The 27117-nt window shown below is 40.0% G+C and overlaps 1 protein-coding gene across 1 annotated transcript in view; it reads right to left on the bottom strand.

Moving 5' to 3' along the window:
- Positions 1-2627: 2627 nt before the first annotated feature.
- Positions 2628-27117, bottom strand: part of Lrrc72 (leucine rich repeat containing 72) — a 40775-nt gene continuing 16285 nt past the window's right edge. Inside the window, exons 4-9 of the mRNA XM_051175128.1 lie at positions 16376-16457; positions 15174-15284; positions 8400-8489; positions 6962-7114; positions 3725-3752; positions 2628-2823 (exon numbers count right to left, since the gene is read on the bottom strand). Of these exons, the coding sequence (XP_051031085.1) occupies positions 2661-2823; positions 3725-3752; positions 6962-7114; positions 8400-8489; positions 15174-15284; positions 16376-16457 (627 nt within the window). The 3' untranslated portion in view covers positions 2628-2660. The remainder of the gene's footprint in view (positions 2824-3724; positions 3753-6961; positions 7115-8399; positions 8490-15173; positions 15285-16375; positions 16458-27117) is intronic.

The following is a 27117-nucleotide window of genomic DNA, read 5'->3' as shown; positions in this document are numbered from 1 at the left end:
AACCAGAGGAAATGGAGGATACCACAGAAACAAGGCCTTCTGAGTACTACAGGGTCCAATGCACATATGAAAACATTTTTCTTCTCCATTCAAATGAGGCATGCTTCAATTTGTCATCTAATATAGTGGGTAAATACAATATTAAATTAAAAATAAAGTGAAATTGCTGTTCTTCTCTGTCACTGTTACAAGGGGCTATGCCATTTTAATTAAAAAGTGTTACACCACACATTCTATCTTTTTTTTTTATTAATTTATTTTATTTTATATAACAAAGTCCAATTAAATGAAAACAAACATTTATACACAATATTTGGGAATTTGGGCGTTGTTCTTTCCAAACTCTCCCGCGCTTCCGTCTCACCAGCAAGAACGATGCTGCACACTCAGGATCCTTCTGCAGTGAAGCTTTAATGCATCTTGAGAGGGAGAGCATAAGCTTACAGAGCGGAGACCCCAAACATCCAAAACACAACCCTTATATAGGTTTACAACCTTCGCCTTGGACGTGTCACCTCCTGATTGGCTGCAGCCCATCGGCCCATATGACGCCACGGGAGAGGCAGAGGCCAAGGGAGGGAAAATCGCCCTGCACCTGTGCACTGACTTTTTTACTTTCAACGTCAGCTGGATGCAGTCGCCATCTTGTAATGGAGAATGCCGGGACGGCTCCCTACACCAAACTACTTCCTGCTGGTAAGGGGCCCTGGCATGGGGGATTCGAAGAAGATTCAGAAATCCTGGCTGTAGTCTGTAAGGCTGCTTTGTCCAGCTGTTTTGAATGTATGATCACCTTGTACTCTGTTTCAGGTGGTCTGGCGTGATCAAACCACATTAGTCTGGAAGGAATCCACATCTTTTCATTTTCTATGGAAACAAAAATAGAAATCCTTTTCCCCAGTAACTTGTTCTTCAACTTAAATTTTGGAGTCAAAGCATTTTTTTAAATTTAATTTATTATTTTACATGTCGATCCCAGTTCCCTCTTCCTCCCTCCCTCCCTCCATACTTTCCTCCCTCCCTCCCTCCCTTTTACCCTCTCTGCCCTCTCACATGTACTCTAACCACCTTCCCTTCCCATCCCCCCACCCCAATTCCATATGTAGGGGAATGCCATCCAGTTGGCACATTCTATCTTTACAAAGGGCTACACCATACATTCCTATTGTTGGTATAGCCCTTTTCATTTTATTCTATCTTTCACTGGCTAATCTAGAGATTACAATATCTTGTCTGTTACTTGCTAGAGTAATTTTAAAATACGATTTATACAACTTACAGGTCTCCTTAAGCCTGATCCTGACTGCGCTGTTTTTATCAAAATGGATTCGTAACATGCACATGCACAGGCACACATGCACACAAACAGACATGCTGCCTGCATTGTTAATTTGCAGGTTCTGCTTGAACTCAGTTCCTGAAGAATAGCTTCCAGGTTTGCAGTATGAGGGCAGGTGCAGTACAATATCCAGTACAATTTGAAGAGCAAATGGGTCTCTGCTATGTACATGTGATCTTGCTAAAGAACCTGTGAAAACTATTGTGGGCCTCCAAGGTTTTTCCAGAAGACTGGGTTGTCCTGATACCATGCCTGTACTCCCCCAAAGTCAGTGACAGGGAGAGAGGGAGAGAACACACTGATTCCATCTATCACCTGGCCTTGAACACTGCACAGCCATTTCTTTCACGACATCAAGCCCTGTCACCCAGATGCTCAGATCATTGCTTCTCCCAATCCTATCTGACCTTTCACCAGAAGCCACACTGAATGTTCAGACTTAGGCCAGGCACAGGGTACCAAGAACTGATTTACAATTTCAGCTGTCATGTCTTCCCCTCTGTGATATCAGTCTACATTCCATGTGTTTGTATTATCTGAGACGAGTAGGATCAGGGGAAATGCCACCACCTTTTATAAGCTGACAGAGCTGTTTAGTCACAGAAGCCAGCAATGAGCTTGAGATAAGTGTTAATTTTGTCACTAGGCAATTGGTAAAAGCTGTTTAGTTTCTTTATTCCCTAGTGCTGGGCTCCTGGCAAGGCCAATCCAACATCATTAGCTCACATTCAGAACTGGACAATGTCCCAAAGATGTGAAAACAGTACACTGGACCTGTATTGTGGTGTAGTCATGTGGTGGGTTGCTTTGAGGCAGTGAACTACAGAGCCATTGCTATGGCAGCAGCACAGAGCTGCCCCTCAACAGCAAGTGCGAGAAGCCACATACACAGTGTTCATCCTTAGTGACTATGTTTATATGGCTTCCACAGTAAAGAATGCTCTTGATTTCATAATCAAGTTTGCTCACTAGAAATCAGGATGGTGGTTTGTGTGATAGGCTGGACAGTGCCTACTAACAGGAAGACAGGGCTTTTAGAGAGTTCGAAATGCTTTATTGCTTGATCAATAGTGCCAGTTACATGATTTTGCTTATTTTAGAGGATATGTGTTGAGCGTTGCACTTAGAATTTGCATACATTCCTATATTCATTGCTAACAAAAAATTTACATTAAGAAGCCTATAGTGTAGGAATCATTTTTTCCATCACTGATTGTTCTATGTATAAACTCCAGGTTGCAATAACTGTGTAATGTGCTCAGTTGTAGGGTCCTTTTAACATACATACACCTGAACAGCACCAGTATTTCTGGAAGTACTGTTATCTCATGGATATCATGATCATTTGGGGTTTTATCTTTTTCTTCGCTTCATACTTTTCCTTTCGTGTTGGGATGGTGTCCCAGTTCATGGAGGTGATGGCCATCAATGATCTCTTCATGGATCTTGCAAATACAGCATCTTCAGGGTCATCAAACACTGTCCTGCAAAGGTAGCAATTATATCAAAAAATGAGCAGGCCTGACCAATAGGATTCTGTATGTGATTTTGTGTGTATTGAGGGTGGCGTCCAGGGACTTATGTATCCTGCAGAAGTACTTTACCTCCAGGAACACCTAAAGCCCTGAAGCTTTTATTTAAATGAATAAACTACATAAGTACCCACCAACATTGTGGGCTTTCCTGCCTTGACTTTCAGGCCAAGTGACACAATTTTTATTGTGTACGTGGTTCATTTTTAAAGTGGAGTGTCTGAATACATTTCAGGATCTGTTATAAAAGTCTTACATACTCATGAACTCACAGTGGAAAACTGTGAAGTAACAAACTGGAAATACTTTTTGGTATCATGCATACTAATAATGTAAACAATTTGTTTTGACATTACTTTCCTACATACTTTGTATACGATGAGAATATTTTTTAATATTGAACCCAAAGAAAACATTCATACATAGAAAAGTAATGGTTTTTACATTCATTAGTATTCATGAATTTGAAATGTCCTCTGTAGAATTAATGAACTATTTGCTTTAGGAAATGTAAATTCTAGTGAATGTAAAATGTTAATCTATATTATAATTGCTTTTACTGAACATATTTAGAGGCAAAGCAAACCTGCCAAGTTCTTCATTTGGAATAGCTAATAGTTCTTAGCAAGTGTTAATGTTTCATAAATCTAGTCACTTATCAATACCAAATATGAACACATAGCTGGAACTCATTTGTCAAAGAAAAGCAACAATTTTTTATGTCTATTGAGAGACTAATACCTTTTAATTAATTAAAATCTATTTTGGAAGATAGAGATAATTTGGAAATGAAACAATTATGAAACAGTCTGACAATGAAAGGAAAAATGTAAATTAAAAAAATACCACTTACTTGTCAACATTATCTCCAAATGCAAAATCTAAAAATAAAATTCTAAATTAGTATCTTTCAAATATTTGGTCAGCAATTAAAAATAATGAGACAATGTTGGATTTCTTTTCAAATAAACAGACAAAAATGTCATCATAACTAGTGTAAAACTGAAATTTCCTCTTAGGTGAGTCATTTTGCTTTAGACTTTGGGGCAGTCTGTAACATAAGGCAACTCTCAGTGCCCTGAAAACAATATGCTGAATCAGTTTACTGCAGTGGAGTTCAGCTGGGTGATTTGTAAGCAGAGTTCACACACAGAAGGAAACCCTTTTTTCTTCTGATGAGTACATGCTTCTCTAAGAGAATAGTCAGGTCAAGTAGTCAAGGCCATCTCCGCCATTTGGACTCTTGGCATGAACTTCAAAGAAAGAACAAATCCAAGATCACAAGACTCTATGTTCCAAAGCTTTAGTGCTGAAGGGCCAAACCTCAGAGCCTGGGGCTCTTAGAGTATCTCCCAGTCTACCATGGCCTTGTTTATTCCTCTCCAGAAGGCCTGGTATCAGGCCAAAGACAGAACTTTTCCTGCACCTGTTTGGTCACTAAAACTTTCAGCATGAGCTTTTTCCAGTCCACAAGAGAGGACACAGCCAAGAGCTTGCGGCATCATGCCTTTCACAAGTGGCTGCCCAAATCTCCTGGCCTTTCTTGTCTCCCCAGGATCTTGTCCTCCCTCTCTCCAGTGTTATTGAGATATAATTGAAATTACACAGATTTGTGGTGTGCTACTAGAAGTTTTGGTGCACCCCCCCACACACACACACAATGTGAAGTAATAGTTAATTCACATGTCACAGCCATTTTCTTTTTTAGGTATGCATATGGTGAGCACATTTAGGATCCCCCCCCCCTTTTTAGCAGAGTGTTAACCATAATTACATTAGATCTCCAGAATTTGGTCAGCACAAACAGTTGGGACATCTCTTTGACCCAAGTCTCCTCATCACTCCCTCTGATCAGCAAGGCCCCTATTCTAACAGTGATTCTCTAGTTCAGTGAGACCATAGGGTAATGAAGAAAGATTCCCAGGATCCAGGATCCCAATGTGGTGTCTACATGAGTGCTCACAGATGTACACACCCTTGCAGTTATGTGCATGTGCAACACACACACACACATACACACCACAGCTCTGTTATCATTCTAACTTCAAGGGTGTTTGTATGTTCTGTTCTCTTATTTTTGTTCGTTTGTTTTGTTTTCTTTCTTTCTTTCTTTCTTTTTTTTTTTAAGACAGGGTTTCTCTGTGTAACAGCCCTGGTTGTCTTGGAATTCACTTTGTAGACACAACTAACCTCAAACTCTTGCCTCTGCCACTTACGTGCTGGGATTAAAAGTATGTGCTACCATTGCCTGACCCACAACATTTTGTTTTTAGATGCAACTATATCAGGAAATGAGTCTAGAGTGGGATAGTTTGTATTGTATGGATGTCTGGAAATGCAATTTCCGAGCCATGAATAGCCATTAGAGGTCTTTTCTGCATTTGCTATCATAAAAAGGCATCACATTTTTGTTTTTTCTTGTTTTTTTTTCCATATGTTCATATATTTGTGTAGGAGAGTCTTCAAATTGCTTTCTTATGTCAAATGATGAAAGGTACTGCAGCCCTGTCTCCAAGCAAACTGACCTAGTTCATGGTTTCAAAAAACAGTACAGACTGGGTTTTCATCACCAACCCTCCCCGCTCCTTTTCCCTTTAAAGATTTTTTCTCTGTGATGGCTGCTTTGGGTTGCATTTCTTTGGTTATAAGTGATGATACTCACTGTATTCATTTCTTACTTTCTAGAAATGACTTATTTATGTTGTCATTTAATAAACTGGGGTTTTGTTTTGTTTGTCTTTAACCGTGGTGTGTGTGTGTGTGTGTGTGTGTGTGTGTGTGTGTGTGTGTGTGTGTGTGTGTGGTATGTGTAGGCGCACTCACCTGTGTGTGCATGGTGGAGATGATGTCTGTGTTTGCATAGCTACACTCACCTTGCATGTGTATGGATGGAGGCAGGGTCCCTCTACCTGTGTCCTCCTCCATCACTCTCCACTTTATCTTTGAGAAGATTTCTCATGAGAACTGAAGCCCATGGTTTCAGATCAACTGCATCACCAGCAAGTTGTGGGGATCTGACTGTACCCACACTGCCTTTCCTCCCTCCAGTGCTGGAGTTATGGGCACATGCTGTCACTAAAGGCATTGCATTAGTCCTGGGAATCCTAACTCCAGTCCTTGTGTTTACCCAGCAAGCCCCTTACTCACTGATCCTCTCCCCAGCCCAGTGTGAGTTTTGTTGCTAGTATTTGTTCGTTTTTACAGTGTCTTATTCTATAGTCCAGGCTGACCTGGAACACATTGTCCCCCTGTCTCAGCCTCCTTGTACAGGAGCACATTATGCCCTGCCCTGCAAGAAGTTTTTGTTTTTGTTCTGTTTCTCTGTTGGTGCTGGAGATCAAACTGACTTTGGGCATGCCTGGCAAGCACTTTGCCATTGGCATCATCCTTAGCCCTTCTACTGGGATTAAATGGAATTGTGAAAGTCTGTTGAGGTTTATGAGGATTAATTTCCACCTGTTGTATGTTGCAATGCTTTTTCCAATTTGGGTTTTAATTTTGACCCTGTAGTGCCTTTGCTTTTCTGTAGATAAATCTGTCAGTGTTTCTTCCAGTATCACAGAACTTCCCATCAATTCTATTTAACTAGTCCCTGTGCCCTTTGTTATGTGAGAAAATGGATCTGTTTGTATGTATGCAACATAAAGTGCCAACTAAGAAAACAACTGAAAGTATTTGTAATATTTCTATGTGATACCTTGGATGGGAGTATAGCCAAGATTTTGAGAGTGCTAATTTTTGACTGGTAAAATTACAAAGATCTTCATTTCTTCTTAATATTTTTTTCCTATAACATAAATATGCCTAACATTCATTGAAAAAAAACTGTCTTGTTTGGTTGGCAATAACAATGACATTGAGTTTTTGGTCCTTCTTACTGCACTAGATACTGGGGAAGGGCTTCAGCGTAACCCCCGCTATTGCCATACAACCTCAGATAAAATAGAAAATTATGTTATTCACTGTATTAACAATGGAAATATGAAGTTAAATATAGTATCAGAAGAGAATTAGAAGTTGCAGGTATTATGGTAATCAGGTGTTCCTAAGGCTTACCAGTTTTAATCCCTTTTTTGTTTTTGCACAGTACCTGAGGGAAGTCTTTGAACTCGTTTTTGCTTTATTGGTAACTTGGGGTTCCAAGAGGCATCCACTCTTCCTCCAAATGCTATCGACTGGATGACATGAGCTTTTTTATGGTTAAAAATGGTAATCATGGATCTTCTCTCTTTCTCTGTAACTTCTAACAAAGACACAGACACACACACACAAAAGATAGTATTAACACAGGCATGTAGAGTGATTACAAAATAGAACTGAGCAATGTAATTTGCCTGACTAGCCAAATCAGTGAGCTGTGGTTTAAAAGAGACCCTGCCTCAATACACAAAGGAGGAGAGAGACCGAAGAAGACAACAGTGTCAACTTCTGACCCCCGCATACATGACATGTGCAAGTGTGCACACATGCACACAGAAATATGTCTTATGTATGACTACCTCATTGAAACAGATTTTATGAAGAGATTTCAAAGGTGGTAGTATAATCTCACAAGCACTCAGTAGATGTCCTCATGTCACACGGTGTGGTCTAACACACTCCTGAGACTCTAGCACTTATCAGCACATGGCCGATGTGGCAACAGCAAGCACCCTGCTCCCTCACCACTGTTGGAAAGGAGAGAGATAGGCCTTGACGTATAGTCATGGAAAGACTTCACACAGTAACAGCCCATGAAAGGTATTCTGTAGACTTAGAAAGATGATGGTGTAAGGCATAGATCATGCTGTATAGTTCTGGTGAATTAAGCGTCAACAATGTATAATGGAATGCATGATGATGGTTTTTGCATATGTGGTTTCTATAAACCAAAGATGCTTATTTACATGAATAGATATGTATAAGAAGTTATAGTTTAATAATATGAACTTACAGAACTTCAAAGAAGATAATATTTAGAATTTAGACCTCAAGAGATTTAGTATAAATCATTTTCAAGATAAGAAACCAAAGTGCCAGAGAGTAAATGATTTGGCATCAAGAGCAGGAGAAATGTTTCAGTGGTTAACAGCACTGGCGGGTCTTCCAGAGACTCATGTTTTACTCCCAGAACCCATGGTGGCCCATAACTGTCTGTATCTCCAGTAGTAGGGAATCCAACATCTCCTGGACTCTGTGTATCCAAGGCATGTATATGGTATACATTCACCCATGTAGGCAAACACATATCTATGTAAAACAATAAAAAAAAAAACAATTTGGCACCCACTATGCTAATGTTCAAAGCCCGAGTTTCAGGTGAGAACTGTCCACCCACCAGGTAACATGGGCAACCCTGGTTAAGTTCCTGAACTAGGGCAAATTTCAGAGAGCAGACCCATCACAGTGAATAAGAGCGTAGCTCCCGTTCACAATCAGTTGGCAGTTTTCTTTCACAAGGGCAAACTGTCACAGGTTCCCTGTATTCTTTAAAGCACTCATTTACAAGGCAGATTCTAGATGATTCTGTGGGAAAGAAGAATCCTTACGGTGCCGATCAAGCAGCTCCACTCCCGGAAGGTGGTAGATTATATACAAACGGTAGAGGTTATATTGGGACAAAGGGTTTTGGTACAGACCTGCAAAGGAAGAATCCAAAATAGGATGTCAGATTTCACAGTAGTTCCTTTTTTTTTTTTTTTTATCACCTATTAAGATAGATGTAAGACTCATGTGAGACAGTACAAGGGTAATCATTGCAAGACGAGCAACTGTACCTATTGTCCTGTCCACAGTCTCTTCACGGATTTCCTTATATAGAGCACCACTGATTTCCCTATCTGTTGTATTCTTTCGGTCAAAGTTTTCTGATTGCTACTGACCACCAGAAATAGTGCTAGCTTGACTCAGGTCTGGCACACAGGAGAAACCTTTGAATGTCCATAGGTAAGTTTGACAAAGAACTAAATGCTAGCTCTATGAAAGTCTTCATAAAATACCACTTGCAATTGTTCTGGTCTCTGCAGTAATCAGGGTGGTGCTGGGTGGAGACAGGCAGCGACACAATACAGTGTCCTAAAGGTTTCTTCCTGAACCTCATGCTCAGAGGGTGGGTATGCCAGCGGCATGGGAGACCTCAGGAGGAGCAGAGCAGCAAGCATGTGGATGCTGCATCTCATCACTTTGCCCTCAACACTGGTGTGGTTAAGGGATGGTAATGAACCTAATGCTGTATGACAGCGGTGGGGAGAAAGAGGTGGGTGGAAACAGTTCAGAAGATCTTGGTACTTCTGCCCAAACCAACCGTCAAGAATCGGCACTCGAGGCGGCGGGGGAGAGACTTTTTAAGATGCTTCGACTAGAAATGTTGAGTGTTTTATTTTCTAGTGACATATTTTGCCTGTTCATCCTTCCATAACATTAAATGAGACTATTGAGACACATTGTGAAATGAAGTTTTTGATTTCCAGTGTGGCTTGCGAAAATCACATAAAGCCGGGGACCGCTAGATGGCAGTAGAGCAAAGAGCTCCAGCTGCTACACAGCTATGCCACTCATTCAACAAGAAGTGGCCCCTTTACTGGCTGTTAAATTTAAGAGCACTGCTCTTAGGCTATTCATAAAACACAGAGGATTTTAATAAGTGGCTGATAATATCATGAATCAAAAGCCCGTAAGAACACATTAGCATTTAGAATGCATAGTTTGTAATATGAAGAAGATCAGAGAAGCATGTTTGAAAAACAACAGGCTTATTAAAAACTGAAGAAAACCAATATCTGGACATATTTTCTCTCTGTCAATAAGAAGACATCGAGATATGTGTTGTGTCGACACAAGCTTTTCTGGCTAGTCGGACCACTACATGAGCTTTAGAGGGAGATGAAGTCAGCAATGGCTGAGACCTGGCACACAATGAATACAAGGAAGATGTAGACCAAACAAGCAGGCATGCATTCCAGAGTTCAGTAACAAAAAGTGGTTTGGGCTTACTGTTAAAGGAACCTAAAGCAGAAACAAGTAATTGGAAGAGGGAACTGCATGGCTGCCCTTTTAGCTGATTTGAAAGGATGTTTTTGAAAAGGTGTGCAGAGATTACCAACTAGCTCAGCTGAGGATGCCAGGGCTCATTCTTTCTCGGCTGTCCCAGTACTAGACTGACAAGCATGCCCAGCCACTGTCCACGGTTGTCTCTGGGTTCCAGGGACAGGACACAGGTTCTCACACATGTGAGAGGAGCACTTGACTGAGATACTTCTGACTTCATCCAAATAAAGCCCCGCCGTCAGAGCAGCACACATGGCTAGTGAGCAAGGAGGCTACACAGTAAAGCCCATGGGCTCACTGTGGTTTTATTCTATCCCATCTTAAAGCAGAAACCATGGGGTAGAACAGTGTAACACTTAGGACATTGGCTGAGAAAAACAAGTTGAACTGAATAATTTGGAAGACATTTCAGTGTTATCCTTCCCTTTTTTCTAGCTCGTGCATTTCAGAAGGAAGCTATCGTATTTTCAATTCTCTTTCTCACCACCTCCCACATCTATGCCAGTAAGCATTGTACACTCTGGATTTATGCATTTTGGATGACTGCTTCTAAAATTACCATAAATTAAGTTTCTGAGATATGAAATCAGTTTCCTGTGTCTGAGTGTTCTGAAAGCTTTGTGTGATGTATGGGCACATTCCTGCAGCAGCTATGAAGCAAAATTGCTTACACTTTCACTTTCAATAGGTTAATACTATTTAATCCACCTTTCCCTCTAGGCTACTTACAAAGTACACCTCAGTGGCGCCAGCACTGTCTTGCTTATCTTAATTTGGAAGTCGGAGTCTAAGCAATTTACATTTACCCAATAATATATCAAAATGTCTCTGCCACCTTACTACATCAACTTGAGTTAGATGAGTCACACGTGTGGAGTTCCTTAATGAAAGATGAGAGAAAAGCACACAATAATAGAGTCATTAAATAATGGGTCCCATTGATTTAAAAAAAAAAAAAAACTTTTAAAGCAGAACTTAGAAGTCATCATGGAAACAGACTCAAACAGTCTTGTCTTTTTGGTTGTGAGCCTTGGCCTTTTACAGCTGAGCCATCTCTCCATCCCAAAGGCCCGAATAGTCTCGAAACACTTTAGAAAAAGTTGCTGTGGACTGGGCTTGTAGCTGGGTGGCTACAGAGCTTGTCTAGTGTGAAGCTCTGGGTTCAATCTTCAGCCCTATGTAAAACAAGGTGTAGTAATATACACCTGCAATGGAAGCACAAGGGAGGAGGAGACAACGTCGTCCTTGGCTACCTTTGTAGTTAGAGGTCAGCCTGGGCTTCATGTGAGACCCTTTGCTTTTCCCCAAAGTGGGGGGGGAGGAAGCAACATAACCAACAAAGAAACCACACATCTGTTTTAATAGATGGGAGAATAATATGAGAGAATTAGAAACTCAAATAGAACATCACCCCGTGGAAGGAAGTTCAGCTTGCTAATCAGTGATCAAACGGCTGGATTTTGATGCCACACAAAACTGGGTCACCATCTCTCCTGTTAGCACTGTTTGCTTCTAAGCAAATTTATGGGCTGTGGCTCAATATATCGAGTAAGGCAATTTTTGTCCTTGACAGAACATGAAAGGTGGGGTAGAGCAGAGATGGAATGGGGGCGAGCATAGCATCCCCTTCCTCACATGAGCAGCTGGGGATGACCTAGGGGTTCTGTTTGCTTCATCGATTGTCTTGCTGGAAAGAGACAGCCCACCCTCAAGAACATAGATAGACTCAGAAGAAGAGGACCTAAGGTCCACCTCTTTCCCAGCATCCTTCTTCCCCGTGCCTTTTAACAGCTGAGAATAGCACATTGCTGATGGCAAGAAGAGAGAATGCTGGAGGGTAGGACCTGTGGAAACAGAGACCTTCTAACAAGGTTGGTCCCCAGAATTCCACTGGGAAGGTGGTACCCATGATGAAACACAAGTTGCTAAGTGGACTCAGTGAAACGGAGAAAACTTGAGAGACGAGAACAAAGTTTAAGAGCAAGGGTATGGGTTAAGTGCCTTGTTGATGTTTTTCACTTAGTATTTTGTGCTGGTTAGTTTTATGTCAACTTGACACAAGCTAAAGTTATCTGAAAGGAAGAAACCTCAGTTGAGAAAATGCTTCCATCCAATTGGGATGTAGGAAAGCCTGAAGAGCATTTTCTTAGTGATTGATGGGAGAGGGGCCAGCCCATGGTGGATGGTGCCATCCCTGGGCTGGTGGTCTTGGGATCTATAAGAAAGCAAGCTGAGCAAGGCATGTGGAGCAAGCCAGCGAGCAACACTCTTCCATGGGCTCTGCATCAGCTCCTGCCTCCAGGTGTGCACCCTGTGTGAGTTCCTGTCCTGACATCTTGTAGCAATGGATATGATATGAAGTATAAGCCAGCTGAACCCTTTCCTTCCCAAACTTGCTTTTGATCATGACATTTCGTCACAGCAGTAGAAATCCTAACAAGGACATGCTGGTAAAGGAGCAGGCTGACTGAAAGGAAGAACTCATTCCTGGTGCAGTGGGCTGAGACACAAGAGGATTCCCTTTCTCAGAGTTTGCAGGGCAGAGGGGAAGAGGAAGACAGAGCTGCACAGGGTGGGTGTGGAAAGGTAGACCTCCTGGAGAGCTGAGGTGGAGCCCTGCCGGGCCTGGAAGACAGGAATTCCAGGCACCAGACCTCACACTCTGCTTCTGGCTTCAGGCCTCCCTGAAGCTCCCAGCCCTCCGTCTCCTGGGCAATTGTTGGCAATTTTTTCTCATAAATGCCAGAGGAGGGTGCAGTGTTGAAATGGGTTGGAGCTTTACCCCCAGGCTGTTTTCTCACCCTCGGAAGAACTTATGATTGAAGTAGTAACACTCTAAGATTTTTACTTGGTTTTCTTACTTGAAAAGAGAAAAATTACGACATTTGAAAATGCAGTTTTCTCACTTTAATGAGCTTGAGTCTATTCTAAGATGGCAAATGAGGCTCCAAAGAACCTAGTGCAAGGACATCATGACACAAATATTAGACGTCTGCTGAGTACACACTGTTTCCTCATGGAATGTCTGCAACCAGAATAGGGCATGGGGCCACACACTACCAAGCATTTCCAGAAAATGCTTTCTTTTTAACTAAGTTCAAGGAAATGGCCCTGTGACAAGTTTCTCGAATGCGGCATGTTCCATGAACAATATCATCATGGTTTTATGTAGAGGTGCTTTTAACTGTCACGACAAGTAATAATATGGATATTTTATTGCCAGATTGGCCTTTAAAGAAAGTGACTGTTTCATCCCTAACCCGGCCTGACATGAATGTCCAGATGTACCCTGGACACCAGAACCTGGGTTGGATTCAGGTACATTCAGCTCTGAACCAGGCATCTTGGCTCAATGCACAGACCTGTTTCCTATGAGGGCCAGAGGTGCATAATGTCCTGTGGATGCTGTTTATATAGCATAGCATTACTTAAGAGATAAAGTTTACATGCAGCAAACTGTATAAATAGTTTTGCACCCAAGCTACTTGATGAACCTGAAAGTTTTACAATTGTAAACCCTATAGAAGCACAGAACATGCTTTCATCAGTTTTGGGATCTGTTAGTAAAGACAAACAGATGGCGAGTGGTTCCTTATGCATCAAATGAATCAATTATAAAGACTGAACGAATCAATCAGTTGATAAATGATAGATAAAACAGGGCATATATGTGTTTCAACGCTAATAATTTGGTAAGTCTCTGAGCCCTCACCAGGGAGGAGGGAAAAATTCCAACCTCATCATAGAATTGCTGTGAAATTTTAAATATGATTGTAAGAGAACAATTTGTTAACAGGAAGGACATCAGAAACATTACTATGGTGATTATGATTTAAAGCAGCAGCTGACTGAGTCTATTTACCACTTAGCAGTTCTAGACTCTAAGCAACTTCCTAATTACTTTATTCATATCATACACATATAATAATTTGGTTTCCCTGTTTCAAAGTAACATCAACGACAAGTTTTTCTTAAGAATTGCTTTGGAGAATTATCTCAGTGTTTAAAGAGTTCTGGGTGATAGCTAGGAGCCTGTTTTATTGAAAAACAACGATTGTGATAGATCTGGGCTTAGCACACTCTAACTGTGGAAACACTTGATTGATTTGGGAGGAGTAGGTAAACAGGCAGGCCAATCCAAGACTCTGACACATTATCAAAATTCGGAAAAAGTCCTAATGGTAGATGGCCTTAGCACATCTCTAAGTAATCCCCGACTTGCCAAGAACTTTGTGTGATTTTCACTATTTGGACTTTTAAAAGTCTCAGTCTACTTTCGCTTCCACAAGTCATTTCTCCTTAAGCACATGAGGTGTTACTGATAACAGTGAAAATCCATGGAAGCTCTAGTTCCTTTCTGTGTTGATTTGATCAGAACCTTCACCACCAACTTAAGTTTACACAATTCTGAAAGACTAGTAAGGGAATACGCCTGATTCTTGACCAGCAGAGGTCTCCAAGCTCAGGTCTGCAAACTTCATTGGTGCAGAGCCTTTCTACTCCTGACACCTGGAATCATCAGCCTGGTAGCTGTGTGTATGTTTATTAACCCTTCAAGACTATAAGCACATTGAGAGATGAACTTCACTGATTGTTTTTGATCTGTTCTTAAATATATACAGCTTTCACTTCAGAAGTCAGTCATGCTGGGCACGTCAATAGATGTTGAGTGAAGGCTGTTTCGCAAATATGTGAAAACTTCAATGTTGTTTTGTTTGTTAATTTACTTTATTAACATACATCTTATGTCACATATATCCACCTACTTAAAGCGCACAATTCATGCATATTCAGTAGTGCAATGATTCGGACCACTTGTCACCATAATCAATTTTAAAACAGTTTATCGCTTGCAGAGAAACACCATACCCCTTCCATTTCCCCCATCACCCTCCTTCCCGCATCTCCCCAGCCCTGAGGTACAAACCTTGAGAGCAGCTGCCTCTCACCTCTGCCTGGGCAGAAGTGCCTGTTAGAGATAGCGCCTATAATTGGAATGATACAACTGACTTTTGAGATAAAAGCAAAAGAATGGATTTGGACATACAGACCCCCCCATTTGTTACTTTTGTCATTTTCATCTTCCATGACCTATCATTCTACTAGTAATTACTTCCTGCCAGTTGCTCTTTCAAAGGCATGTGTGAAGAAAAGAATAAATGCTAGTGATGCATTCCAGCGGCAAGCCTACTTCTCTGAGCTGAACTTCAGAAAGGAAAACGACCATCTTGTGCTACCACTGCCTTAACTTATGGACATAGAAGTGCACTGTGTACTTAGGGTCTTCAGATTCTGCATCCCCTTCAGTTCCTTCACCGTAGCGTCAATGTTTGTTAGCTCATTGTGGTGCAGCAGAAGAATATGCAACGATGGCAAATTATGCAGGCCTTAAAAAAAAAAGTTTTTGGGTGAATTTTACTTTTTAAATGGACAAATATAAATAAGGACCTTTTCACAGTAGTTAGATGTTGTAACTAAGTGAGAGGATGCATTATAGCTTATAAAGAAATGTCTATCAATGATATCCTGAATTACAATTAAGCATACAGCAATAAAAACAGACTATGATGTGGGGTTGTTGAGTCATTTCTTGCTACTGTTGCTACTTCACTCATTTTCCTGTGGCAGTGATTTTTGATTGTTTGAATTTCATGTTTGGGCTATACGTTTCTCTTTCTGTTTGTTTTTTGCAATGTTTGTGCCTGTACATGTAAACCATTACTTAGAACTGTAATGTAAACCAAAGAACAATTTCTCATCCATTTATTGCGTTCTTCCAGATTGCTTAGTTATTTGTAGAATGGGAAACCATATCTTCATTTCATTTTTTGTGTTCCTGAACTGTACTTTTTAATTCATTTTTAACACAGATGAAACTGGGGTAATCAAATTATGGTTAAATTGGAATGTTTTCTTCCTTACCAATGTAAGAGCTTATTATGGGTGTGAAAATATTTGACATTTTGGATTCCTGGTTATTTTATAACCAAGTCTTTTCTCCAGCAATTCATCATGTTTCCTGATCATGACCTGTCATACACTTTTATACCTGGTTTGAAATTGTCCCCATAGAGACTGCTATAAAATTAAGTCAGTGGAAACAGGGACTTGGCTGATAAACTCACAGCCAATAAAAAATCCTAAGACAATGTGTAGTTTTTATATTTATTCTTACTCTTAAAATGTTGCTAAAGTTAGGTTCCAGAGTATCTAGTTTGTGTCCAACTACACAGTGGAATGGTGACACTATAAAAAAACTTCCTTTTGAATTTTGAGTAAAACATATAAAATTGAAACAGTAAAATGTTCTAACATATTTTTAAAAATTAAATTTACATATGGTCATTTAAAAATAGATATTACATATTTTAGTAGACACGATGAAAGAGATTTTTGTATGTTGTTAACAATCGTTACAGTTGAGAGTTATTATTTAATTGAAAATTTATTCAATTAAGAAAGAAAGTTTGAGACATACCTTCTATCTCAAATATTGCATTGTTGTGTAGGTACAGTTCTGCCAGACAATAGTTTCTAGTTAGAAATGCTATCCCATGTAGCTGAAAAGAAAAATGATATATTTGTAATCATAAGACAATGGCTTCAAACAGCCATTATTACTGTAGCCATTTGGACTGAGCTACAAGTAGTACCTGAACTATTTATAGTGTGATAGGGTGTTTTTAAGCAACTTAACAATAAAGTTTTCTGAGCACATCTGGGCCAAGCTATCACTGGCTTTCAGAACTGTTGCCACCTGGCCCCAGATTTTCTTTGTAACAGTATTTACCTGGTTGTGGCCTGGATGGTGTCACCGGACTTCTACACGCCAAGTCTCCATCTGTGATGAGAGTGGAGAGCTCTCAAAGAAAATACACAGCCACATCTCTATCTGTAGGGGCCATGGCTTCCCTTTGCTCCCACATCCTTTTTTCCTGGTACATTTCTGATCATGTATAAGAATCAGATCCAGGTCCACAAAACATACCAAACCATGTTTTAGTACATATTCACAATTCTAGAGATTTTCTCAAATCATCCTTTGACCTTCCAGCATCTCTCAACAGTTTTATTACTGTGTTTTGGCCATCTTTCGTGTTTCTCTGGATGTATCTTTCTCCAGAACTCACTGGTAGTGGCCCAATGCTAAACTTTCTTATTTCCCTGCTCTCAAGAATATCTCTTCGGTTGTTTCAATATCGTTCGCATCCACAGAAGCAAAGGTATCCGTGACCTAAATAAAGGGGACAATGCTACTAAGCAGGGCTAGTGCTAACAGCTCAGCAAGCCACAGCCAGAGCCAGAGCACAAGGCCCAGCATGGGCCTGCCCTTTCTCCTCTTTTCCCCTAGGCCTTCCTGTGGTAAGTCTTGACCATGTCCACATTTAACTGGTTCAATTACATTCCAGCACTGAAATTCTGTGCCTTCCCTAAGGAAAGGAGCCATGTCCTTCATTCTCCTTCCCATTGCCATGCTCATCTAACAACTTGCAGGAGTTGCTTCTCCTTCTTCCATCATGTGGGTCCTGGGAATTGAGCTCAGGTCAGCAGGCTTGGTGGCAGGTGCCGTTAACTTCTGAGCCCCAACTATAATCTCGACAACAACAACAAAAATCACTTCTTTTGAATTATGGTGAGACATAATAAAGCATAGGACATAGGGAGATATATTCTAAGAGTAGCAGATAATTAAATGTAAGAGTATTTGCTTTACTGACCAATATAGGACTTATGAAGTAAGTCCTTATGAAATAATTACTAATCAGGTTTTACATGATTTTTAAATATAGGGAAAAATTTATTTTTCTAAAGCTAGAACCTGTTATTATTGGTTTACCATTTGGTGAGTAGTCAGTTATATAGATGCCAACCCAGCATCTTGGAGCACTTATTGGAAGTGCTCATAGTTCAGAAAAGCCATTTTAGGTTGCATTTGAAGGATGAAGGCTGCTTTGGCAAATTTTCTTCAACTTCTTATATTGGCAGTGCCCACAATTTATGATGCCATAATAGGCACATATACTGCTCATCTCATTTCCCAGGCACATCTCTACCTAATCATGAGAGCTTTCACTCACCACAACGAGTGCTAATGCCACTACAGCTTCATCAAGGCCAGAGGGAAGCATGACCTCCCAAGGTAGGAAGAACCATCCAAGCAGGGAAGGAAGTCCCCTTTGACTTCCTGTCTCTCTGTGCATTTCCTATTGGATTCTGGCTGGAATCCACTGCCTTCTGTCCTGTCCCTTCACCATATCCTGCTCTAATAATAACCAGCATGAGACTCTCACACCAGTCACTCACCCAATACACATTTATAGCCATTGCTAAAGACTTGAGGCTCCTTTCCCTTGCACTAATAAGCCACACAAGAAGAATGTGGTCCACCCTGACAGTGTCACCTTGGCTGTGGAATACTAGTTTTCCCAGGATAGTAACATTTATGGGTCACGATTATTGAGATATAAAGATTGTTCTGTGTGTTGCCATAAGTGAGGGGTGAGGTGGAAAGGAAAGAAATGAGGCCAGGTCAGTGAGGCTCTGGGAAGCTATACAAAGAGATGGAGCAGGAGAGCATCATCATTCAATTCCATGTCAGAAAGAAAACATCAGGATAAAACAGGAGATAAACCACAAAGGCATTACTGTAATCAGGAGAACATATAGGGTCAGAAAGTAAACTAATGGGAACAGAAGAAATGAGATGGTTCCAAGGTATAATTCCCGTAATTTAAATGATATGGAAACTTATCAGGTTATTAAAGCCAGAAACAGAATGAGAAGATTATCATACTCATATCATTATTAAAATAAAATGGTAACATAGTTACCCATTAAAAATCTACATTTTTCTTTCTAAGGAAGAATCTTATAGTAGTAAAATTTATGTTTAGTGCAGCATTCACAAATCAAAGCTTAATTCAAAGCTTGGCATTACATACATTACATTATAGCAAGTACTTTTCCTTCATTTATTTAACCACCGTTATTAATTCATATGAGCTCTTGCATGGAAAGTACTTTCAGGAAGTTGCTGGGGTAAATGAAGACCAGTATGTATCAAAAACAAAGTAGACACTCTTTTGAACAAAGTTCTAGTGCAAGAGCACACTATTTTTGCTACTGCTGGCCATTCGGATCAGACAATTCTTGGCTGGTTTTGGCATGGGGCAATCTGGATACAGAAATACAGACAGTAGCATCCCTAGCCCATAACTGGTAGATGCCAATAGCACACACTTTCCAATGAGACAATAAAAATTCTCTGAACAATGTCAAAGACCCCAAGTACAGGAATAAACAGCTTAGAGTTGAAAGCTGATGATTTAGGAGCAAGAAGAAAAAAATAGAATATGGGGTTGCAAAGATAGCTCCATAGTAGTTAAGAGCACATACACGGTGGATTTACTGCTTGTGAATCCAATTCCAGAGGAGCTGATACCTTCTTCAGGTATTTGATAGTTCATGCACAAATGTGGGATACGTACATACATGTACACACACACACACACACACACACACACACACACACACACACAAAATAAACAAGTCTTTCAAAAAGAGGGTATTAATTGTTTACTACAAGTAAGGCATTAAGATAGTTTTGCAAATGTTTTGTAGTATGTTCCTCAAGGAAAGATAATATTATTTATTTACTGTTCTTTATTGTTTTTCTACCATCTGCCTAGGAGGAAATTAAAGCTCAGAAAAATTAAACTACTTTCTGAAGGTACAGAAAATGTAAATAGCAAAGTCAATATTCAAACCTAAGCCTGACTGATGTCCCAGTCAAACACTAGAGTCAGGTCCTTTAGGTTGGAAGTACTTCTATATAAATGACCTGTAAGTCATTCACTTGAAAATTAGGTTGAGTCATTAAAATTATTCTATAAGTTATTTCTTATATTTTAGCCATCACTTTCCAAAATGTCTCAATGTATCTCAAAATAATTGACCTGAAACAAAGAAAAAGCAAAATGGAGACTCCTCTCCATATGTATGTATAACAATATAGGGACTGGCTTCAAAAACTTGGTGTAATTGTAAAAGAAGACCACAAGAGTTTTGACTTGTCAGGTAACCTCAAAATCATGCACAAAGTCAAAACTATTAGGAGATTAGATTAGGAGGGGATGGACCTCTATAAACTATGTATACGATGAACTCACATCAGTTCCAGATGTGAAAAGCTGAGAGCTTGTTCTCAAAGATAAAATGCCTATGCTCTCAACACTTCCCACATACTAATAAAAGTCCTAGAATAAAGGCTTCTTTATAGGAGAGGAAGAAAGGAAGTTATCTTTATATGCTGATGACAGGATCTTAAATGAAGAAGTCCTGAGACCACCCCTAACAAACCCTGTTAAAATGGTCTATCATGTACACGTGTAAAGATGTCATGTTGAAATCCAACATTGTGTATATTAATTTATACTGATAAAACATTAAAAATCTGTTAGGACTGATCAGTTGATTTCAATAAAGTTATAGGACATGCCACAGCACACAAAATTAGTTGCACTTCCAGATGCTAATAAGGCTGGGGATGTGGCTCAGTAAGTATTTGCCTGGAGTGTACATGGCCTCAAGGGCAATACCCAGCACTACAAGAAAATGAGCAAAAAATCGACCCTTAAAGAACAATAAGAAATTATCCCAGTGGGAGATTTGGCTGATGGCTCAGGCTTCTTATTGGCTAGCTCTCTCTTTATTATTAACCCATAACTACCAATCTATGTATTTCTACGTGGCTTTTTCTTATCTGAGAACTTCTACTTCCAGCTTCCTATCTTCCTGGTAGCTATGTGGCATCTCTCTCTGGTGGCTTCTCTCTCAGCCTTCCTCTCCCCAGTCGTCTTCTGGTCTGGTAGCCCCGCCTATCTTTCTTTTTGGCCAATGGCCAATCAGTGTTTTATTCATCAACCAATAAGAGAAACATATATACGGAAGCATGTCTCCCATCAGTGTATGGATGTTTTGCCTGCATTTTGTGCACGTGCACCACCTGCATGCAGTGCCCAGAGTCCAAAGCAGAGCATCAGATCCCCTAGAAGTGGAGTTACAGACAGTTGTGAGCCGCTATGTGCGTGCTGGAGATCTGACTCTGGCCCTCTGGAAGAGAAGTCAGCACTTTCTACTGCTCAGCCATCTCTCCAGCTTCTCACCTGATTTCTGAGACGGTACGAAGAGCATACTCTCCAGCTTCTCACCTGATTTCTGAGACGGTACCAAGAGCATACACAAAGGGTAGTCACCTCTACAAATATTTTTGGAAAAACTAACTATTCATATGTGGAAGAATGGGATTGGATCCTCATCTCAATTGTATGCAAAAAATCATCTCATAATACACTAAAGACTTACAAGATCAGAAAGTAAAACAGCTGGGAGAAAACACAGAAAAAGACAGATGCAAAACATGGGTAACGGGAGAAGAAATAGATGAATGACAGGGCAGTGAACTAAAAAGCCTCACTACAATGAAAGAAATACAAACAACTTGAAGAAACAGCTCATACAATGGGAGGATACATCTGCAAATTATATATCCAATGAAAGATGAATAGGTAAAACATGTTAGGAAGAAAAAAGAAACGAAGAAAAACTATAGCAGGTAAACAACCGGATTGAAAATGTGATGGGGGGTGTCCTTCTGTATTCTGTGAATATATGTTTCTCTTGTTGGTTGCATAATAAAGCTGTTTGGACCAATGGGCAAGCAGGATGCAGCCAGGCAGGAAGTATAGCAGGGCTACCATATTAGGAGAATGTTGGGAAGAGGAACACAATGAATCACCAGGAGGACACCATATAGCTGCCAAGGAAGAAAGAGACACAGGCATCACCAGTAAGCCAAGACTACATGGAAATACACAGATAAATAGAAATGGGTTAATAATGAAGAGAGAGCTAGCCAATAAGAAGCCTTAGCCATAGGTCAAACAGTTTATAATTGTTATTTGTTTATTTGAGTGTGTTTATTTGAGTCTAAACAGCTGCAGGACCAGGCAGGACAGAAACTTCCATCTACAAAAATGAGCAAAAGACAGTAACTGTGGGATGTGGAGGCCAGTGAAACCTTACAAGAGGCAACATGCTCCTCACCGACTCTCCTCCACTGTATTACATTCTGGGCTGGCAGTGGTTCAGGAAGCCTGGGATGGGGTGTGGGTGTGGTAGGGCCTGGGAAGGGTGGGGGCTGAGAACTACTCTTGGCTGAGAACTCAATGGGACAGGAGTACTGCCATGCCACAGACATGTAGGGCCCAGGTCTTTGAGGCCATCAAGGTGGCCACCATTACTAGTGTTCCCTTGACCCCTCTCTGCATAGATACATTGTAGACTGGCTCAGCCATCTCAGCTATCTCCAAGAAATCAGCCAAACCCAGAGCCATCGCCCTTCAAGTTTATAGGTAGAAGACTGTTCTGTTCTTACCTGATCCTAGAACTGAAAAAAAAAATGTAATTTACAACACTTGGACCAGAGTTTCATTAACACAAACAGAAGCAGTAGGTGTTTCATATAGAAGAACAAAATGGACAAAGGACCTGGGCAGACATTTATGAAGAAAAGACTCTAAACATGGCTTACAGTTACTTATAAAAATATTCTCTCATGATTAAGCTTTAGGAACATACCAACTGAAATCACATTGTTATATATCCTCATATATCAGAGTGGCTTTTTACCAAAAAAGGGGTGAATGAGAATACTCATTAGGATATGCAGGAAATGGAGAAAGGAATTCTTGTGCATTATTGGTGGAAAAGTAAATTAGTAATTGCCATGAAAAATATATAGATTTTCCTTAGTGAACTAGAATAGAATAGAATAGAATATTCTAGTATCCACCTGCTACAGCCTCCACTGCTTAAGGATTGAGCTGACACAGGCACCTGAGATTGAAGAACCTACAGACACACATACAGAAAAGCTGGGATCCGGGAGAAAGTGTGCCCTGATGGGGACCCACTAGCTGGGGACAGGCATTGTTTATTACACACTGCTGGAGCAGTCTGGGGGAATGTGTACTCTGATGGGGATTCACTGTCGGGGGTGGGAAATGGCTGTTTATTATACACTGAAGGAGGAGACAGCTTAGCGAATCTGGGGTACCTGCAGATAAGCACTTACAGACTGAACACATGCAGGAGGAGGAAGCTGTGGTTGCTGCTTTCTGCACACTGTCAACATCCCAACTTTAACTGGGAGAAGATCTTGCCATTCCCCTAAGCCTGAACCTTTCCCATGGGTCTGAAGCAATGCGGTCCTTGGCATGGCCATGCTCATGTCAATAACACATATTCACTCAGGAACACCCCATTCCATAAGATATCTTCAAAGGAGTTGGAATGAACACTTTTTTTTACTGCAGTATTATTCACAATAGCCTCTGATATATGAGGCAATATAGCAATAGCCAAACTATCAATGGGTGGATGTATAAAGAATGGGATAGCAGTCAGTCTTTAAAAGAAAGGAAACCTGTTACTTTGACAACACAGAGAAGCCTGGAAGCCATTATTCTAAGTAAAACAAGCCAGGCACAGAAAGGCAAGTTCCCTATGATCATGCTTATATGTGGGTAATCTACAGAAGTTGAGTTTGTAAAGCAGAAAGAAGAAAGATGATCTGTAGTGGCTAAGAAAGAAGGGAATCAGGAGTATTGACCAAAGGTTACTATGCTTCACATAAACAGACTGTTAATGGTTAACAACAATGTGCTGTATACTTCATAATAATAGTTTTAAATGTTTCACATAAAAATTATGGGTAACTTAGATGATGAGGATATTAGCGTGCTTTGATGATGTTGCATAAATATACAAAATTATCACATATTATTCCAGAGCTAGTAGTGAATGTATGAAGAGAGAATTAAGTAAACATTCTGTTTCTTATGTTTCCAGTCTATCAGTAGGCACCTAACTGTCCTGCTACACAGACTGGAGGATTATTCTACAGAAGAGAAGAGAGCAGAGCAGACCAGACCAGAGTGGACTAGAGAGGACCAGAGCAGAGCAGAGCAGAGCAGAGCAGAGAGAACAGAACAGAACAGAACAGAACAGAACAGAACAGAACAGAACAGAACAGAACAGAACAGAATAGAACAGAACAGAACAAAACAGAAGAATAGAATGGAATGGAATGGAATGGAACAGAGCAGGGCAGAAGAGTTCCCAGGCAGTCAGTCACACAAGAGACACCAGACAGAACAAGGTAGGTAACTCTGACCTCAAGGAACACACTCCCTCCCTGGAATCCCGGACAAGTTACAGCCCATTTTCTCCAGCTTAGATTTCAAAGCCCTGATACTCAAAGTTTTTCTCTTGGGGCAGAGGACTGCCAAAGGCTTTCCTAAAGATACTGACCTTAGGAGGAGAGACCCTTGTATCACAATACAGTGGTCCTCTGCAGACAATCCTGCAGTGAGGTTTGTATTGACAAGTCTCACCACACATATTTACATTTTCAATCAACATATAGAAGTTGATCCTTTTTCTTTTTCTTTCTTTTCTTTTTTTTTCTTTCCTTCCTTCCTTCTTTTGTTTGTTTGTTTGTTTGTTTGTTTGTTTTTTTTTTTTTTTTTGAGACACAGTCTTCTTATACATCTCTGGCTGGCCTGGAACTTGCTTTGTAGATCTCAAAACTCATAGAGATTCACCAGTCTCCCTCTGTCTCCCTTTACTTTCTTGTCTGATGGAACTAAAGGTAATCACTACTATGCACAGTAAGATTTTCATTTTAACTATTTTTTTAAATAAGAGAGAGAGAGAAAGAGAGGGCATATTTATGTGCACCTTTGTGCATGCAGATGCCCAATGGCATTCACAAGAAGGCATTGCATGCCTCTTACCTGGAATTACAGGCAGTTGTAAACCACCAGATTGGGTGCTTGAGACTGAACCAAGGTCCCCCGCAAGTGCTTAAGCACTGAACCATCTCTTCAGCCTTTAGACTTTCATCTTAAATACAGCCAGTTTGTAAAATTCTGACATAAAATGGAGATCAAAAGAAATATACAGAAATAGGACTAACTTCGAGATAATATATCATTAACAACAGAAACAGTAACTCCAGCATCATTACCATGCTTGAAGATATTAGAGGGGGTTTTTGTCTTGGAAACAAAGAAAACATAAATGGTGTATTTTTTATCCTAAGAAACTCAGAGGACTAAGACACTTGCTGTCATACATGACAGTCTGTTTGATTCCTAGGACCAATACAGAGAAAGGAGAGAACCACTTCCTATAAGTTACTCTCCATGTGCACCAGGTACACATGTATGCCTGCCCCACTCCCAAATAAATAAAAAAAACTTTAATTGCCTCACAACTTTTAGGACATGTATGCCTGCCCCACTCCCAAATAAATAAAAAAAAACTTTAATTGCCTCACAACTTTTAGGACAAATGTCATTAAAAAATAAAAAATATTGTCAAGGACATGTAAGAGTTGGGTGTTCCTCTACTACACCATGTTCGGGATGTCATCAGTGTGACTGCTATGGTATATTCCTCTCCTATAACATGTTGGGGATGTCATCAGTGTGACTGCTCTTGGGTGTTCCCCTGCTACACCGTGTTGGGGTTGTCATCAGTATGATTACTATGGGGATGTTCCTACACTCTGATCAGACATGTCACTTCTCAGTGTGTATCCAAAAGCATGAAATCAGGGTTTCAAAGAACTATCCTGCACGACCACCATCTCTGTTGCATTATTCAAAAAGTCTCAGGGGTGAAAAAGGGATTGAAGAAAATTAGTGGTTTATGTACAATGGAACCTTAGAGTATACAGAAATCCTCCAATGTGACATGGCTGAACTTGGAAGACACAATGCTAAGTGAACAAAGACAATCCTGAAAGGATGGAGATAGTAAAGTTTTTCTCATGACATTTAAAAATAGACAAATTCCCCAACAGCAGAAAGTAGAGATCAATGATTGTGGCCTGCAGGAAACAACTCATCACCATTACATAACCAATTTTTATACGGTCCTGGCCTCAAACTTAGTGTTTTATACATGGAACTCAAATGTTCCATGTATCAATAGGAAGTCACTGATCAGTCTGCATAAGAGACAGAAGTAAATTCTAGAATTCTGCTGTGAAATATGGTACTTGTAGTTACCAATGTGGCAGTGTACCTTTAAATATTGGTCATGTTCAGAATTCTTTCCTACCCAAACAAGCAAGCACAACCCACAGGGGTTCTTGGAATTTTGAGTGAGGAATATCTTTGTTATGTCAATGGTTTCATGGATGTGTGCATTTGTTCAAAGGTACTGAGTTGTACATTTTACAATTATGCAGTTATTTGTGCACCAGTTATACCTTCATAAAAATGTTAGAAATCTGTACTGGAGAGAGGGCTCAAGAGCTAAGATCACTTTCTGTTCTTGCAGAGGACTTGAGTTTGGTTCTAAACACTGATATCTGACAGCTCACAACTGCCTGTAATTCCACTTCTGCTGGTCTCAGCCAGCACTGACACAGGTATGCATACACATACACACAAAAAATCTATAATCTATAAAATCTATAAAAATGAAATAAAAATATTCAAATGTATAAGTAATCATAAAAGGGTAATATAAAAGATGCATCTTTTATATAAGATATATTATACAAATACATATAAAAAGGTATATATGAAGTAAACATTTAGGAGCTAGAGATATAGTTCAGTGGGTTCCATGTATAAAACACTAAGTTTGAGGCCAGGACCATATACAGATTGGCTATGTAATGGTGATAAGTTGTTACATGAAATCCTTTTGTTTTTTTTTTTTAATATGAACAAGAAAAAAATAAGCATTTATATAAAAAGAGCACTTGAAAATTAAAACTTTGCAGGTGGTCTTTAAGAACATACTGGAAGTTTGAGAAAGAAACATAAAAGACTGTAGAAAGAAGACCAAACCTGAAGAGTAAAATGAGGAGCATGAGACGGAATTGCAGGGATGCTGACCAAAGCTCAGCAGTTAGATGTGTGTATGTGCTATACATGTATGTTTATGTGTCTGCTAACATGTATGTGTGTTTCTGTGTATACATGTGTGCATGTATATAATCCAGAAAGTGAATGAAGTAGATTTACACAGATGAGGAAGACATTAAAATACTGAAGAAAACTTTTCGATCAAAAGACAGGAGTGTTTTGGATTAAATTAAAACTAACCATCACACTTATCAACACATTTTGGGAAATG

The sequence above is a fragment of the Phodopus roborovskii genome, unplaced genomic scaffold, assembly GCF_943737965.1.
Source record: "Phodopus roborovskii unplaced genomic scaffold, PHOROB, whole genome shotgun sequence".
NCBI classification, from domain to species: Eukaryota; Metazoa; Chordata; class Mammalia; order Rodentia; family Cricetidae; genus Phodopus; species Phodopus roborovskii.
This window is presented reverse-complemented; position numbering and strand designations above follow the sequence as displayed.